Source organism: Nymphaea colorata, chromosome 9 (assembly GCF_008831285.2).
Source record: "Nymphaea colorata isolate Beijing-Zhang1983 chromosome 9, ASM883128v2, whole genome shotgun sequence".
Taxonomy (NCBI): Eukaryota; Viridiplantae; Streptophyta; class Magnoliopsida; order Nymphaeales; family Nymphaeaceae; genus Nymphaea; species Nymphaea colorata.
Window position 1 is genome coordinate 19,614,636 of NC_045146.1, and position 19,271 is coordinate 19,633,906.

Below are 19,271 nucleotides of genomic sequence, written 5' to 3' on the forward strand. Positions count from 1 at the left end.
AGTGGATGGTCCTATGTGACTAAAAAACTAGACTCATCATTCACTCACGTGTTTATCTCTCTTTTGATCTCATATCGTTGAGACCAATGTTATTAAAATCTGCTGATTTAAATGGCAGATTGAAAGGGGACATGTCTCAGTTTTGAATTTGATAATATTTTAAGACTGCTGTTATTTATTAGTTTTTAAATTACCTTTCATTTACTTGTTTAAAAAGGTTATTTTTTGTTATTTCTTTAACCATTCCAAACCCATTCTCCTTCCTTGTCTCTCTTGTCTGTTTATTTTTATATGTGCGTCTTACACATACTCTCTCTCTCTCTCTCTCACTTAGTTGCATTATTTTATTGTTGCTACGTCATTATTCTAACTTATAAATAAATTAAAGAATAATTGGATAGAACCAAAAGCGTCACCTAACCATCAGATTCCAGCTATCGTTTGACCTAAAGTTTAAATTAATTTAGTAGAAAAAAAAGTTGCAACCCGTCAAAGATATAAACTAAAGATTAATATGTTACATAAATTTCTAAAATGCACTTCTGCTTATCTAGAAATCTGCACAGGTATCCATCTTTCCAATTTTCTCAAGAGGGGGTTGTACCTATTTGAGACATGGAAAAGTAGGAACCTAATTACAATTTTGTGTTAACGGTTGTCTATATTTTGAGAAAATCGGAAAATGTGATTTGCGAATGCAATGATATATTATGCATTACCGTTCTTATATTTTCATATTACCCTATACTTTTTGGCTCTTCAGATATGTAAAATTTATGTGTCATAAACTTGTTGACGTCAAAAGATTCCTAGAAAGTTGTACGTTACCCTTTTCTTTATCAATTTAAAGAGAAAAAAAAAAAGAATAGGGGTTGTCTAATAAGCTTGTAATTCCACAATAAATATAATAGTGCTGAGGTAAAACCCAAGGTACTCTTCTCATTTCGCTATTAGGAAAGTTTTAAAATAATATCGGTAATTATAAATTTTAAACATACAAATATATATACATATATATATTAAAAATTTGAAATCAACCAGCTGCCCAATATCGCCGGATGGCTAAATACTTACAACCGTTTGTAAAAACACCATATATCTTTGCTAATAACAATATGGCATGGTGTTTTTAGCAACAGTTCTTCCAGCAATCGGCTGATTTCAATTCTTTTATACATACTGGTTTCAATTCTTTTATAAATACTGCTTTGAAAACTATCTGGCTTTAGGTCATTATTTTATCGTATGCTTGATGTCATTTTGAAAATTGAAGGGTTGATGTGCGTTCCACGCAAAGGATGGTGCGCATGTGTATCTGTGTGTGTGTGTGTGCAGGCGCATGTATAAACTTGGATACCGACTACCTCTGGCCCACTCTACCTCTTTGGCTCTTTCTTAATAGATCAATAGACAATAAGTACAATAGGTTTGTGCGTGTGTGTAGAGAGAGAGAGAGAGAGAGAGCCTATTAGTTCTTGCTTTTATATATCAGTGCTTCATTTATTAGTCAAAATCTAAACCCGCAATCAATTAAGAAGGATTTACTGAAATATTTTTCCATTTTCTTACACATGAGAAATCTACCCCTCGGCTTCAATTTGGATAAGAGGATTCTTCTCTCCTTTGCTTCAACATAGTTTCAGATATATATTGAAAAAAGAAGATAATGCTAGTTTTTAAAGTATTGTAAAAAACATAATATTCTTCCAAATTTGCCTTTATCAGATTGGATTGGATAAGCTTGGAATCGATTGCAAAGGGGGAAAATGGTCGTGGCTTACCGCTCATCTACTGTATTTACTGCACAGTTTTTCTACCACTACCGCCAGTGCTAAGTGTTGCTGCTACCACCACTACGACAGTAACATCTGACATCCAGATCCAGCAGATATATATACGTCATATATATAGTTCTCTGAAAAATCTCTGCGAGGTTTTTCTCTATTATTTCTCGGCTAAGTTGTTCTTTTTGGTAAATTTCGGAAAAATCTTGAAAAATTTAGAAAAAATATAAAAAAATCATGAAATCCTTTATAAAATTCAAAAAATTAAAGTCTAGAGATTATTTATTTATTTATTTACTTATTTATTTATAGAAGAGTGGGGACAAAGAGACGCTTTTTAATCTTTTAAGGCTTGTTTACCAAATAAAGCTCAGAAAATGTTGACGATACTTTTGCTTGGGGATAGATTTGAATTTAATATTCTTTTGTTGGGAGCGTGATGCTTTTTTGGTGGGGTCCTAGTAGACAAATCAAGAAGATCGCATTCATGGCAGTTCATGCTGAACAAAGAGGCAAAAAGGAAACAGTAAATTTTCTGCAGTTCAGTAAAGAATGTGGTGTTGCGTTCGGGTCTGTGGTGTAAAACTGCCCACTCAGAACCCAAGCCACTCTGCTAAAAATTTTCTGGGTCAGAACCGGCCTACGCTCGCCATTAACAAAGTGTCGTTCCACCACTGAATGCTAGACATTTCAGATGTCACCAGTTGCCCGCTTGCAGACAACTTGATGGCAAATATCATAAACCTTTTGAAGTGCCTTCATCAACCAGAGATAGAAAGCATCATGAGGCAACCAGACTCGTATTGACAAGACTTGCCCATGTGAGCTCTAGCACATAGCTTTTAAAGAGTTCTTCTAAACATCGTGAACTTATCTTTTATGTGAAAAGGGGTTTTGATTCACAGAGAAGGGTAGTGGGTACTCTTTGTTTATCTATTGTTATCTAGCAGTTACCCCTGAAAGGAGAAGTGCCCTATTGCCATTGTCATTTGAGATTCCATATTGGATGGCTCCCACAAAAAGAACTAATTATCAACCATACAGCAGAATAAGGCTTTCTGGGGTTGCTATTTTCAGAAGGACATGCCCATTTGCTCGGTATTTGCTGTCTCTCTGATCAAATGGGGAGCTTCTCAAAGACCAGAGACAACTTGATAATGGTTGTTGAAAAGCACGAATAAGCTACAAGCATCTAATTCTCTTTAAAATATGTGTATCTCTCGACGTTGTGCCACTTCTTTTTCTTACTGGGATTGTCAGGTCCACCCACCAGGCTTTACATCGTGTCATGGAACTGCAGCCCACCGCCACGGCCGGATAGCTCGTCTCAGATGGCACCAGACAAAAAATGAATTTTCAGAACCATTTCAGAGCAGAGGGCTGAGAATAAGTTCAGGCTCCACCAGCATGCTTCAGGTGTCCAAGATGGGGCTGATGCATACAGCAAGCAAACCAAGCTCATGCTCAGCAAACCCAAGCTAAACAAACAGACTTTGAGCCAAATGATCCGCAAAAGTTAGTCTCAAGGATGGGAGGGAAAAAAAATAAAATAGTGAAGCTCTACCACTTGCGAGCCAAACACTTCCAACCATGGATAAGCATTGCTAAGACATGTTTATTTCCAGCATTCAAGCCACGCTCAGTCTAACATTGTTCCTGTTTAGTTCACCAATCCATTTAGGGTATGAACAAGCTCTTCACAAGCTGCACGAGCCACGAGACCAGCAGTTCATCTTGCTTCCAGTACCGAAGGGCAACATTCAACTAGAAGACATTTGTCGCCGGCCAATCTTATTCAAACATCTTGATGATTGCTTTCTTTATACATATTCATTTTGATGGGAAGTCCGTGCAAGGAAAAATGATGGTAAACAGTCCAGTCCAACGAATGGTTCAGGTCAGCGAAAGAACTGATGGTAAGGATTATCCGCGCCTACCTAGCAGTGGTCGCTGGACTGCTTGGGAAAACAAGAATCAGGCAAATTGGAGGTGGGGAATAGATTTCAAATTGTGGGGATGCCTCTATAAATGTTCCGCATTCAAGCCTGATTTCTATTGCAACATATGAAAAAAGCTTATAATAGGTCAAGGTGGAAAATGCTTCAAAACGATAACATCAAACCATTAGTACATTTTAATCCAGCTCTGAGGTAACAATTAATATTTCATATCAAAAAACCAGCCTTACAAAATCCAAACCATTCAAATTGAGGCTTCAGGGCTCGAGCAAATCAAAACGGGCTCAAATGACACGACACATCCAAAGACATTATAACTGACACCCACTCAACTAGGCCTAAAGAAACTATCTACCATCATTTCTTTTTCTTTATTCCATCAATTCACACTTCATAGACAGAGTATTTGCAAATCCATTCAATATTCTCAAACTGGGGACACTATGAGACCAAGAAAACAGGCTCTACTCTCAAAACAAAGGCGTTTGCACATTCCTTCAGGTAAAAATAATGACATGCATATTTACATGAAGATCACCAAATACAAGACATCAAGCTTACAACATTTGAAGCACAGAATGGAGAACAAATAAAAGGAAGTTATACCCGGTACTCGGGGTTAAACAACATAGCCTCCTGATATATTAGATCCTTCATCTGCTCCTCTGTCAAGGCATCCTGTTCAAAGTCAAAGCTGAAAGGCGTTGAGCAAACAGGTTCATCACTGATGTCATGGAGCGATGCCAGATATGGATGAGCCAGTGCACCCTCAACTGCAGTTGACATGAACAACTTAGAAAAGAAAGAGCATTGACTGCAAAGCTTATCACAAAAGAGTTCAAACTAGTGGATAGATACAACGAAACCTATGTCATAAGCACTAGATGCACGAGGAAACAAACTGACTACATCCCCTGCTAACAACAGAATGCAAACCATATAAAGCAGGTAGGCATCCTACTACAAGGACAATAGTTGATTGTCTCTTGTCAACTCAAACTTTTAACATATGTTGTATAAACTTTTGTTCATCGATAGACTTACCAGTAATCCTTTGCCTTGGGTCAAAGGTCAACATCCTCTCTACAAGATCGATAGCTAAAGGATGAACATGTGAGAATTTTTGAGTAAATGATTGACGAGCATGCCGTGGAAGCTGCTGAATATAACGTCTGGCATTTTCACTGACGAACCCCAGATCATTATCAGTAGGAGTTCCAATTAGCTGAAAAGAACGCAATCACCATATGTCAGCAAAACTCATTCCCCATAATGTTCCAGACTAAATAAATGGCAATAAAGATGGGTAAGAAAAGAAATCATGTGACTGATGGTGGTCTGAAGGTGTCCTGGAATAAATTTAGCTTGTCTTGCAGAAGTTTTCTGAAAACATAGATACTCCATTCCCCATAACCAGATACTCTCAGACTCAAAATGGCATAACCAAGATTTCTTTTTCAGAAATTTGCCAGTTAATCATCCCCATATTGAATCAGGTCATTTGCTGCAATGACCACGTAATAAGATACAATATGAGAAATCATGCTGTGGCATGTATAAAAAGTCTGGCAACTCAGAGAGGGGAAAAGGGACAAAAAGTTAAGCCATACCATGTATATAACATAGTACACGTCAAAAAGGTATAGCTTTTTGATTCACTGAGCTTTCAGAACGTTTTTAGAACATGAAACTCATATATATATATATATATATATATATCTCCAGTCAGAAGGTTATAGTCTGCAAAGGACCATATTAGAATACCTAATAAAACTACTTCATGACAAAGCCAAACTGACTAATACAGATCAATATCCACAGGCTTTCGCATGTTATTTGGGTCCAGTATCTATGTGACACAATAAGGGACAGGAAAAGTAATTTCTTTTCATCCGTTGAAGTTAATTATACTTAACAATTGTTTCAAGACGTTTACATGTTAAGACATAAACAAATCACCTATTAAGTATTAACTAATTATAAAAATGAGCATCGTCCCCTGTCCCAGTAGATCATGTTTTCTGTGTCCATGTTGCTAGCAAATGCAAGAGGGAGAAGGGGAGAGAAAGAGAGATGAGATGAGAAAAAGTACCTCCATCAGCAGACGCAATTGATGGACATGGTCTCTCCCAGGAAACAGCGGCTGACGGTTCATTAGTTCCATAAATATACAACCTACTGACCACACATCGATTGCTGTTGTATACTCAGATGAGTGCAAGAGCAGCTCTGGGGCCCTATACCATCTTGTGACAACATATTCGGTCATGAAGTCAGTTTCAGATGTGATCCGCGCAAGCCCAAAATCACATATTTTAAGATCACAATTGGCATTTAAGAGGAGATTGCTCGGCTTCAAGTCTCTATGAAGAACGTTTGCAGAATGTATGTATTTCAGTCCTCGTAAAATTTGATAAAGAAAATACTGCCAAGAAAAGCAAAATTTTAGTTTGTCTATCAAATCATGTAAAAGCAATCAGCTCAGAACTTGTACAATGGGTTTTTATGCTTTTTAACACTAGGATCACTCCCTACTGCACCACAAATTTAATGCACTTAAATATAACATATAAAGTAGAATGATAACCAAAAATTGAAACTATAATGTTCGTAATGATTCCCACTAAACAGATGCTCAAAGAAATGTAGCTGCTTATTTTATCAACTATCAAGGTATACAAGAAATAGTTCATTTCTGAGCGGCTGGCCAATAATATCTTTCAACATAATGGCCAGAATTTCAATACATGTACATGCACATTGTTACTTGTCTTTAGATATATTTTCACAAAGTTTCTAAGGAGATGTTGTTAGCTAACACAAATACATATAAACAACAAACTCACGTAAAGCCATATAAATAACTGAATAAGAGGAACACTAGGATAGGGTTGCAATTGCCTGCAAATGGATTAATTCTAACCAGATACTCTGGTAAAAAAATGACCAATTATTTTCATATTTGACTTACAAAATGAACTGATAAGATCCAGTTTTCACAAAAGGAGGATTTCCAAGATCATTGCTTATCAGCTTCAGTTCAGGTCCTCATCAAGATCCAACCTGAATGAATCTTTATCTGTAAAATGTGAACCACAATTTACAACTGGCCTTTTTTTGTAGGGTTTGGGGTGGTGGGAGTAGGGGCAACCTTCACTCCCAGGTTCTGCCCCCCCAAGTAGGATAGTTGGATACATCCTTTATAGCAATAGTGACATTTAAACTACTATAGATCAGGCATTCTCCACATGAGCCGGATAAATAAACTTTGAAGTTTGAACACCTTACGATTCGTACTTAACTGTACGAAAATCAAATTCAGTAAAAATATTTCAAGCCAAAATTGCAATTGGAAGGCATAGGAATCTCCAATGTCACATAGGATTGAGGATCAAAGAAAGCAAGCATATCCTTATTGAAAAAAATCAGTTTAGAGAGATCATGCCAGAAAAAAAGAATCATCAAGTATTTTCAAATATCTTATTCAAACAGATCAATCCTGCCAATTGGGGTGGAGCTTTCCCACACAAACACCTCAGAAAAAGGCACTTCATAATCTATTTTAACTTTTTAAGAGAAGAATGATGAAGAACTGTGAAGGAGCAAGGACACCTTCCCATGTAAATTGAAGATAAATCAAATACACAAAAGCCATAAAGCAAAGCCACCTCATACCCAAAGATTTATGTAATCATAACCACTCTATAATACTTAGCCTCATGGTATTCAGATGTGTCCCCCCTCCAAAAAACAGTATTATAGTCTCTAGATAATCATTGAGTAGGTCCTCCAGAAGCAGTAACATAAAATTACGAATCTTAATAGCCAATGTGTTCTGAGTGCCTATTGCAATGTAAAAATCATGCAGTAATCAACATAAATACAGTATCTTTTATATATACAATTATACATACTTATGTATATATGCACATGCATACATATATACATATATGTAGATAAACGTTTAGCAGCTTTTAATAGATTATCTTGCAAACTTAGACTCCACCAATTTAGCTGAATTTTTCTCAGCCATGAACATTGTTCTGATTTTCCATTTCTATCCCTGCATTTTTTTCTCAGCATTCGCAAGTCCAAAAGGCACTAATGATTGAGAGCTCAAACCATTCTAGTTTAAAATTACAAGACATGATTCAAGTTCCCCCCACCTCCCACTATATGCTCAATTAACTTATGTCATTGTGTGAATCTTGAAAATCTTGACTGGTTAATTCATTCTATTCATTTACCACCCCGGTATTAAATAAATTGCAGCCTTTCTCATTAGCTGTCAATATCATTAAGTGTTTTTTTTTCTCTATAATTCTTGGAGGTTGAATGTTTTATAGTGTTTGTTCTTATTTACCATTTACTATGTCATACGAACGCACTTGAAAAGCAGCCACACCAATGTTGACACTTTAACACATGCATGCATACATGTGACACGGTGAGCACACAGTCAAAGTCATTGGTGTAGCCAATGCATCTTTGTGATCCTTTTTGTCTTCAAACTTGGTCTATTTTGGTTTAAGTTCAATATTTTTCTTAGTACACTTTTAAGTAAAGTCAGAGGCCTCTCTGTGAAATTTTCAAAATATTGTGTTAACATTGCTAAAGTAAAACCATATGAAGCTTAAAAAAGTAATAATTTTATCAAAATATTTCCATAATATTTCCGCTGAAAAAATCATACTAATATCACAATACTTTCATGAGACTTCAATTAATTTTTAAACTATATTTTAGTATGCTTTAAGTTTTTTTGTTTTTCATTTTTGTATCAATATTTTATAATTATTTTGAATGGTTAGCTATTATCTTGTAAGATAATTAGTAGAGAACTCATAAATGCATAATTTTTCTAACACATAATTTCATAATTTTTCTATTATTTTTCATATATAATTTATTTTTTGAATGTCCAAAATTATCCCAACGAAAAAAAAAATCTGACTAGCACTCAACAAAAACCTCGCTGCTACAAACTTGAGAACGCAATTTGCGACATTGCTTTTAAATATCTTTGATTTGGTCAATTGCATTATGCTTTTCCTTTCAATTTTTCATTGTCAATGCGTTTATGATATGTTAAAAAAACATACAAACACAGAGTTTTTTTAAAATGTCTAGAATCCATGTCCATAACCACTGCTGCACCCGTGTGACAGTTTATTTCATAGCCACAAAAACTTTCTCGCATTTTAAACAGTGAGGTTTTTCTCGGGTATAATGCAGCGAGCTTGAAAAAATATGATAAATTTATAAAAGAATAAAAAAACTAAAAATGAGAGAAAATAAAATAAGTGACAAAAACTAATAATACAAACATCAAAAAATGAGTAGATTTGCAACAACTAAAATTTAGAAAATAACATAGCCAAAAAGAATAAGCATTCCAAAAGCTCGCCCGAGTCGAGCTGCCACTTGGCCCTCAGACTGATCAAAGAAGAGTGGGGAACCTCTCGCTGGTTTTTGGAATTCGACATCCGGAAGTGTTTTCACACCATCGACCGACATCGACTCATCCCAATCCTTAAGGAAGAGATCCCACTTGGAGATTAAGTCGAACTATACCTTTCGCGGTTCGAGTGGTCCCGTCATATGCAAGGTCGAAGTAGCAGATCAGGAAGAAAGAGAAATGCTACAAGCGATCCAGAAGGATCTCCGAAAGAATGACCCCAACTCTGACTATATCCAAAAAAGGTTAGGGTCTTTCTTAGTTTCTTTTTTTTTTCGGTATGCCGCTCCACGAGCAAGGAGCGCCGTGAGCAGAGCGCGAAAACGAAGTAGTGGGCTGTGGTGATGTCTGGTCAAAAATTCATATTACCCAATCTGGAAGGTATCATATCCATTGGGGGATGAGTGGAAGACAGCATGCCAGACTAGGGATGGAGTATGAACATGGGCGAGAGTGATATGCTATACTCCATGGAGACCAGCCCGGGACTACGCTTTGCGAGTGCTTTGTGCAAAGCCATATGAACCAGTGGTGACGAGTGAAGTGCTGACGCACGGAACAAAGCGTCGGTGAGATGGAAGCAAATACTGACAATGAAATCACAGACTCAGTAACCGGGAAAGCTCTCAAGGCAAGGTAGCCCCATTCGCACCGCTTTCACAGCCCAAGAGAGAGCTCAGCGACGAGCTCAATCTCTCAGTGTGAAATTGTCAGTTTCATCCTCTTGATGAGCCTGAGATCATATGGGTCAACAATTCTCATTTCTGAGTGATCTCAAGGAACCACTATCTGCGCTAGCGGATTCTCATTCTGTTGTGCCGGTGCGCAAAGCCTTTCTTACAGAACGTGAGAGGAGCAGGGATCCCTGTTTGCCTAGGGCGAAGTGCATTTTTAAAAAGTGTTCAAAATGAATAAAATAAAGAAGGAAAAAACATGGAAAAACATGTTTTTGTGTTTTTTTTCATTTTAATGTTTTAAAAAATGACATTTTTTTAGTTTTAAACAGCTATTTTATTTACACGTTTTTTCACATTTAAAAAAAAAACCATTTTTGTGATTATGATTTATTTATGCTATTATTTATGATGTTTTATTTTTTACCCTGCTTATTAAATCTAACTGAATATGCTTTTCCTACCTCGTTGATTTTGTTGAATAGTCTGGTCAAGAGATTATTTACAATTGTTTAAATGCATACCACGCTGTTTAAATTTTTCGGTCCAAGCCATGATACACATCCTACAACCTTCACTACAGAAAAAAAAAATACGGCTATTACTGATGGCGGAAAAACATTGGTGAAGGTGAAAAATGTCGGTAAAACGTCTATCATTGATTGTCGGAAAAAAAAAACATTTTTGTGACTATGGTTCTTATTTATGCTATTATTGATGATGTTTTATTTTTTACTATGTTTCTTAAATCTAACTGAACATGTTTTTCCTACCTTGTTGATTTTCTTGAATAGTCTGGTCAAGAGATTATTTACAATTGTTTAAATGCATACCACACTGTTTAGATTTTCCGGTCCAAGCCATAATACACATCCTACAACCTTCACTACAAAAAAAATACAGCTATTACTGATGGCGGAAAACATTGGTGAAGGTGAAAAGCGTAAAACATCTATCAACAAGACGATGTATTTTCGCATTTTCGTCAAAAAAAAAAGGATTTTTGTGACTATGATTTATTTATGCCATTATTTACGATGTTTTATTTTTTACTCTGCTTCTTAAATCTAACTGAACATGTTTTTCCTACCTTGTTGGTTTTCTTGAATAGGCTGGTCAAAAGATTATTTATAATTGTTTAAATGCATACCACACTGTTTAGATTTTCCAGTCCAAGCCATAATACACATCCTAAAACCTTTACTACAAAAAAAAATGCGGCTATTACTGACGGCAGAAAAACATTGGTGAAGGTGAAAAGTGTCAATAAAACGTCTACCAACATGACGTTTGAAATTTCCAGAAACAACCATTTCTCAAAAATTGCTGGAATGATGGCTTGTCCTCAAGAACATTTACGCAGACAAAATAGAGGGGACAAAACATAACCAGTAGATAACATGATCTACTAAATCTGATTATAAAACAATATAACGAATAAAAACCTGGCAATGCTCCTCGGTCAAAGGTTGATTTGAACGAATTATTTGATGAAGATCAGTGTCCATCAGTTCATAAGCAATGTAGACATCATTGAATGCCTCACGAACAGGTGGGGGTATTATATCCCTTATTGCCACAACCTGTTCAAGAGCTACCATTAGTAATGGTGGCAGTGACTAGAGTTTCCTCAGAAAAGCTATAACAGTGCACCATCGGTTGGTGAAAACAAATGAAAATGGCACAAGCATATGAACAATCAGTAACCACAAAAAATTTCTCTTGTTCATTGAATTGGAGACAAGTAAATAAATTTAAGATGCTACAGTAGAGCAGATATTAATTTCAGTAAACCAGCTAAATATAACCTGTCATTTTGCCAACAAACAAACTATCTAACAGCATGATAAACAAAACAAGTCCGACCAAATGCACTAAAAAGATTTTAGAAGATTAAGTTTCAAAACCTGATAAAATACAGCCCAGTCCTAACATTCCATAAATGAGAATAGGAGTAGTCTCATAACCAGGTATACTGGTCCTGATTCCTGAATGACATCCAAATATGCCTAGACATAAATTGCTGAATTGCATCCTGGATCATAGTAATTTTGCTTGCTCAGCTGAAAACTCTATTAGGCTGTTCACATTGTCAAACTGAATGCTCGAGTCAATTTTGAGAGGATAATACATTTAAACAATTCAACTCTCTGAATCTTTTTCATAGCTTTCAAGATTCCAATTGGAGCTATTCTGAGAATAGGAAATTTTTGAACTATAATCAGGTCACATGGGAATGGTTTGGGAGAAATCCAATATCTACCAGATGTTAGTGGATCAGGTCTATATCTGCTTGTTCTAGTTACTATTTTTTAGTCCTCTTAGGTGCATTTATATTCAACAGACTGGGTGCTGAGATCAATCATCGAGACAATCATTATAAGATCCCTCTACCTCTACAATGAATTCACAAAAACCCAAAGTACACTTTTCTAATAAAAGAATGCAACTTCCCTTCTTAGTTGGTCTATATGGAAAACAAGCAAAAGAAACAATTTTACAGTTGTCACAAAACCTTATCCAAATTGAGGTTATAAGTTCGTGTAGTTAAGGCCACACTTGTCCAACTGCCAGCAGGACTCTAACTAACCCGACAACAAAATTATTTAAATGCTAAATAAAATCCTATTTTTAACATTGAAAAGCTATAATTTGTTTGTTATTTCAGAAAATTTTGGCACCTAATCTGAGAAAGATCATATCATATAAATAGCATTATCTGAAATCTTGAGAATTACAAGACCGCCAGTATTTTATAATGAACATAAAACAATTAAATAAATAAAATTATTAAATTAGAACGGTGGAATATTTTCAGGATATTATAGCAAAGATCATATCATTGAATAAATATGAATAAATGGTAGAAAACATTCAGCACATTTGGTTGTTTAAACTTTTCAACTTCCATAGGGTTTTAACTAATGTAGCAACTGCAATCAGATGCAACACAGGAGGATTTTCCTTCAGACCTATATGTCACACAGGTGCAATTTGTTAGAGTCGGACCTGAATCAGTGGGATCCAAGGTCCTTAGCCCTTACGAGATGATAGGTTCCATCTCATAGTGAGATGAGTCCGGTCAGGTGGAGAACCTGTATGTAATGAACCCTACCCACTATACTGTATTTAAGCCAAGGGGGTTTACCCTAATCGTTAAGGAAAACATCTGAGTCTTAAAGAGAACTGGGCTTTCATTGTGGTGTGCACAACTTCTCACGGAATTGTTAGCAGAGCTAACACAGTTATGGCATTTTTCAAAAGATGTTCTCTCTCTGTGTGTGTGTGTGTATCAAAACAAAAACTGTCCACAAATAAAAAAATGAAAAAGTAACATTTAACAACTAGCAAAGCAATGATGCCATCAACTATTCAATGGAAAAGAAAGCGTAAAAGCGTATTGTCGGTTGCCATGGATGCGGCGACTGTTTTGAAGAGCCTGTGTGATTTAGATTCAAACTGCCAGTGATTCCCATCCTTTCAGCAGAAAAATTGATGTGTATATGCACATAAATACAAATACACATATGACAAAATAAGTCAAATACTAGGCACCATAAATGATAGCATGTTGTTGAGTAGAAATCCTATTCAATTTTTATCCATTCAAGGAGTGCTTCGCACTCAAATCATGTATACATAAAGGAAAGAAACATGACAGTTTCTAATGAAAAAACTGACAGCTTAGAACTGTCAGCACATATGGTTGTCAGTCCCAATTTCATATATATCGCTAGAAGAATATTTCCATTACATGAAGAAAGCAAGAAGTGCAGATGCCATGTATAAAGATTACACAGAAGTGGAAACGAGAAATTAAATGTAAAAACAAGTTTACCCACACAATTTAAACAAGAGAAAATACTTCGCACTGTTTCAATTATAAGCTTTCAGCACTTGGCAACCATGGAAAACGTGTACATATAATTCTACATACATACCTACACACACACACACACACACACACAGAGAGAGAGAGAGAGAGAGAGCATACGCTAGCAAAATATCCATCATCTTTGCAAAATCTTGATAAGAACCACAATGACCATCAAAGACTTTACCTGATCCAAAGAAAGAAACAAAAGAGGAAAAGAGAATGTGGAGAAAGCAGTAGCTCACATTTTCATGATCCATATGACGAAGAAGCTTTATCTCACGCAGTGTCCGCTTAGCATCTATTCGGTTTTCAAAAGCATTCCCAATCTTCTTAATTGCCACTTGCTCTTTTGTCTCAGAATTCATTGCAGAACTTTAACAAAGAAAAATAATAGGCAAATAAGCTCACCATAATGAAGATATCATAGTGAAAATCAAGCATTTAAAAATTCCTAAATAAGGTAACAAAAAATATACAAAAACCTAAAAACTTATTTAGTCGGACAAAAAAAAATTCACACAAGACATTATAAAAGTGATGAGCTCACAAAAGACAAGCACTCAAAGGGAGAAAACACAAAAAGGAAAAGGCAGCTAACTAGAAAAGGAAAGGAACACAGATTTTAACTAGAAAAGATGGTGTTATTCCACCAGTTTGAGGCTGATAATTCCTTTCCGGCTGCTGTAGAAAGACTACATTAATTCCAAGGTGCAACTTAGGTCATACAGCCAAGAGACAAAGAAGTCTCTCTAGGTTGTCAAAATCAGTCAAAAGAGATAATGAACTTCAGTTGTATTACCCCACACAACCCTCTCCTGTAATTGAAGAATGCTTGACTAGAGAACAGGTGGCATGTCAACCATTGTGTGGCTGTGCCCCTCTCTCATGATCACCTCAATCAAAGAGAAAGTGCAATCCCAAAGTCCCCATCACCCCCATACAACCCCCTTCTCCACAGACAAACCCTTGCTAGAGAATGGTTGGCATGTCAACCACGTGTGCCTCTCTCTCATAGTCCCCTGATCACCTTAATCAACACCTACTTACCCACCCACAACCCCACCCACCCCCCCCCCCGCATCAACCCTCTCCTAAAATGGCATTTGATTTGCTAACAAGAAAAGAAGAAAAGGAAAAAGAAGGAGAAAGATGAGGGGAGGTTAACACGCCCAACATGGCTCTTTCCCATCAGCTGCCGCATTTTCAAGCAATCCTAGATGCTAAACAGATCTGACATCCTCACCCATAGTTGGTCTCTAATCACTCCCATAGGTGGTAAGAGCACATGAGTAAGCTATTAATGCTCATAATGGTAAAAGCTGACAGTGGAGATTTTAAATCTCTTATATGCAATTTGGTGGATCATATAACCTGCTCGGGCCGCACTTGCAATACATTTATGCAAGTGCAACAACATGACTATAAATGCATGTATAAGAGATAGGAGAAGTGGGCTTCATTATTCATAAATGCCTAGGGTTTTCCAATGCCCATCCAGAAGGCCTTCAAATTGACTGCTTGGATGTTGACAAGAAGAGTTAAACTGATTATGATAGCATTTGTGCAACTTACACAGACGAAGTTTTAGGGCCTTATCAACAAACAGATAAGGCCTAAGTCACATGGGTACTTGATTAATGTCCCCATGCATGTGTCACTGTATCGACACAATAAATCAGGGTACTTGACACACTTAAGAACTCTTCTAATTGAAACTGATCTAAAATACTTACTTTCACTTGATTTAGCTTGTTTCTAACTCTTTTTTTTTTTACTTTTAAAAGTTATTAGTCATTAACATGTACTTCTTTTATTTATATTACTTGTTTATTTAAATGTTGTTTTCATTTTAAATTTTTTGTAGTATTATACATATATACATGTATATACCCTGCCATACCCCCTTACCCACATTTTTTTAAATTGTTGCGCCCCTACGTGCCATACTTGTATCCAAACCATTGTCACAAAAGTACAGGTATTATACAGCGAGGAATTTCTCGGGCATAATACGGCAACGTTGTATATCTTGGGACTATCTTGACAATTTTTAAAAAAAATTAAAACATTTAATAAATCCTGAAAATTACAAAAATAAAAAATCATAAACAATATGAAAAAACGAGTATAATACGCGTATTAACGTGTTTTTCACGTTTTTATTTTCTGGCATTTTTTTAAAAAAAGACACGTTTTTTTATGTTTTATACGGCTGACTGTTTTTTGGCGTCTTATACGAGTTTTTTTCGAATAAGAAGCGTTTTCTGACCCATACCCGAACCAGTACTTGCACCCATTTGACTTAGGATAAGGCATGATTTAGTAGCTGTCATGTTACATATAAAACCAGGCATAAGAATCCTAATTAAGAAAAAGTATCCAATGTAATTATGTTATGTTACAAAATTGAAAATTGTACTGTTTTTAACTTTTTACCATGTGTAGACTAGGTTCCTGCTACATTTTTTTTCAGCAAATTGCAGGTAAATATTTTTATCAGGAAAGATTCAACAATGGACAGATCCTAATTTGGGTTTCATGACTACAAGCTTTAGATCTAAGACAGATGTTTTGAAGGTTCTTACCCATTTCACTCCTTTGAATTTCTCAGTCTAGTCATTTGGGTCCATCACTTTGCACATGGGTATAACACATGTATCATTCAAAAGCATACCCTAAAACATAGTGTGCATTTACTATTCTACAGCATTTGCTAATTTCTTATCAACCCCCTTGTTTCTTCACATTCAGTTTTTCATCTTAATGTTGCTAGACTAGCATTTCCTTTTTAAATCAATCTATTAGGAAATCTACAAAAGGTACATAATCCGGCAATATTTCCAGTTGCACCAAAATCATGAACTAAATTAAGCAAAAAATAAAGTTTCAGCATAATGCTAGAACAGCCAACAGTAAAATCAGGTGGGTTTTTTTAGGAATTTACACTTATGTACATGGACACCTCCACAGAATGCAGAATGCATATCAAAGAAGACACATCACAACAATTAAATGACCGCATCAAGACACTAGGGACACAATAGAATAATTGTTAAAGGTCAAAAAGAAAAGCTACCACGTCGTTAACTTTATCTATTTCTTTTTGTGATAACGATTGTCATCTCGCATTTACATTGCACCCTCTTTTTTAAAATTTGTCACTAATATTATTATATTTTCATCTAAAACTTACAAAACTGAAAAAGTTTCACAGGATGAAAACCAGAATAAGAGAATTCAAATAAAAATTACAAGAGAAATAGAGCCCCCATGACTTGGAACCAAGCTCATGTCTGAGAACCAGGATTCTGGCTCCTGACCCTTGGGAATGTGGACTCCAACTTACCAGTGGTCCCAGTAAGAATGGTTCAAAAGTTTCTAGCAAACAGAACCCATGGCCCACCTTTGGTACAAAAAAGGAAAGTGAGAGAAGCTGATTCATCACATGTCTATTTCTTATCAAGACCCTTTACTTTCTTACCACAACAAAAGAATATATATCCTTAGCTATTAGGAATCACCAAGCATATCCAACAAAGTGATACAGATGGCCATTGTAGTGCCTAGTAAAGGATCAGCATCCATGTTTCTCCCATTTTTCTAGAAAGATACTTCTTAAAGTGTTCATTAAGAGAAGCAAGAAAGCAAACTACTGCTAATGTGTTCATAAAAACTGTGAAAATCACTACATCAACCCCACCACCTACACTTCAGTAGGTCACCTTTCTTCTCCATCTTCTTGTCCCCATCCATGAGCTCCGATGGCTGAAGATGTATTTTGATGGTCAATCAGTAATACGCTTCTATTTTTAGTCAAACTATACTTCCTTCTCAAAGTTTTCAAATTGCCAAGATGTAGAGCACATAGACTTTAGCATCAGCAGTCTAGAATGGCTCTTGCTTAGGGATCATATATAAAAGAAGGATTTCATTTGTGTAAATCATGTAAAAGTGCGTGAAAGAAGCATTGGTCAAAGTATGACATAGACTCGCAAATAAATAAACTTATATTAAATGCATCTTCTTACAGTAATTGTTATTGAGTCAATATCATATTTCCACCTTCCATGCATTTAATATAAACAAAGATCTTTTTAAATCACGTGAAGAGCAGCATTGGGGTTTTATTCATCTCAGGTCCTTTCTGACAACTGAACAAGATGACTATACATATAAACGGCACTTGGAATGAACATACAATTTGCTGGTCTCTCTCTCGGGCTTCTTCTGACCAACCATTCTTGACTATGACACATTCGGCTGATCATCATCTATTACTCCATCTCAGAAACAAGAAAGGGCCTTAGTTGCCACTTTATGAGGATCATTTCAACAGATCCCGTCACACAACTTGGTGGCTGACTGAGAAGAAAAAACAACCAATTATGGAACTACCTATCTTTGCCGGTACCAATGACCGACTATAAAATCCCAAAGAAACCTAATTCGTTATTATAGTAACAGAAACGCAAACATTTATGTAAGAGAAAGGTCAGAACTCAGAAGATGAGCAAGAAAAGATTTCTGAACTAATCGAGCTAAATTCACAACCTTACAATCAACAAAGAATTCAATAGTACATGACCCGAGCTCGCTTGGAGCATCCCGAAACAACAGAAATTCCAAGAAATTCATCCGGAAGGCACAGATGCCACAACCGAGAGAGGAAAAGAAACAAGAAAGCGGGACTGGCCGCTCACCAGACAATACCGTAGGCCCCCTTCCCGATCGGCATGATTGGGGGCTTGTACTTGGCGGTGACCTCGAAGATGTTGCCAAAGATGTTGTATTGTATGAACCTCCCTCCATGACTTGGGATCGAAGGGATGTTGTCCAACGCCGCCGCCGGGCCGTTGTTCTCCGCCGGCGGCAGTGGGTGAGCCTCCGCCATCACCGTGTCCGGGGCCCCTCCTTCCATCTCGCTCCAATTCGATTCAACCCCTTCAAAGAAACCAACAGACACAGAGAGATGTAGATAGAGAGTCTCTGGAACAACGCTAGGAATCCTTCCCGGATCGCTCCAGAAACCCTAAAACAGCAAGCAAGAAAGAGAGAAAGGTGGGGGGGAAGAAGGAAGCCTGATCCTCTCTTCCTCCTTTTAGTTTTTGCCTCAAATTACTTTTGGGGATTATAGGTCGGCAGATTCGAAATGGCATGAAAGCGACGATGTTCTTCAGCAGAGGGACGGGAAACCATCTTTCTCTGTGTAAAATTTACTATAGTTTTCATTTATTAAGACACAAAGCTTTAACAATGAGCTTCATATTTTTTCGTTTTCCTGAAACGATCCTCGGTTTTGCTGGCGGCTGCCAAACAGGAAATCAACTTCGCAAAATATTAGTCAAAATAAAACTAGATGTTATTCTTTCGCCAAAACAAAAAAACATTTATGGCTCCTAATAAGAGACTATTTTTATGGACTCAAAATGACCAAAATGCTTTGATGTTTAAATGGAAAGTCTTTCTCCTGTAAGGACAAAAGTGGAATGGATCAAATCTGTATACTAAATGCACATCAAG

At 36.4% G+C, this 19,271-nt stretch overlaps 1 protein-coding gene across 1 annotated transcript; it reads right to left on the bottom strand.

Annotated features, from left to right (window-relative positions):
• Positions 1-4,081: 4,081 nt before the first annotated feature.
• Positions 4,082-18,961, bottom strand: LOC116260371 (mitogen-activated protein kinase homolog MMK1-like). The gene is made up of 6 exons (XM_031638674.2): positions 18,452-18,961; positions 13,994-14,123; positions 11,320-11,457; positions 5,835-6,167; positions 4,787-4,967; positions 4,082-4,515 (listed from the first exon to the last, which is right to left on the bottom strand). Exons 1-6 carry the CDS (start codon positions 18,667-18,669, stop codon positions 4,343-4,345), a joined length of 1,173 nt encoding a protein of 390 aa, XP_031494534.1. The 5' UTR covers positions 18,670-18,961; the 3' UTR covers positions 4,082-4,342.
• Positions 18,962-19,271: the final 310 nt, after the last annotated feature.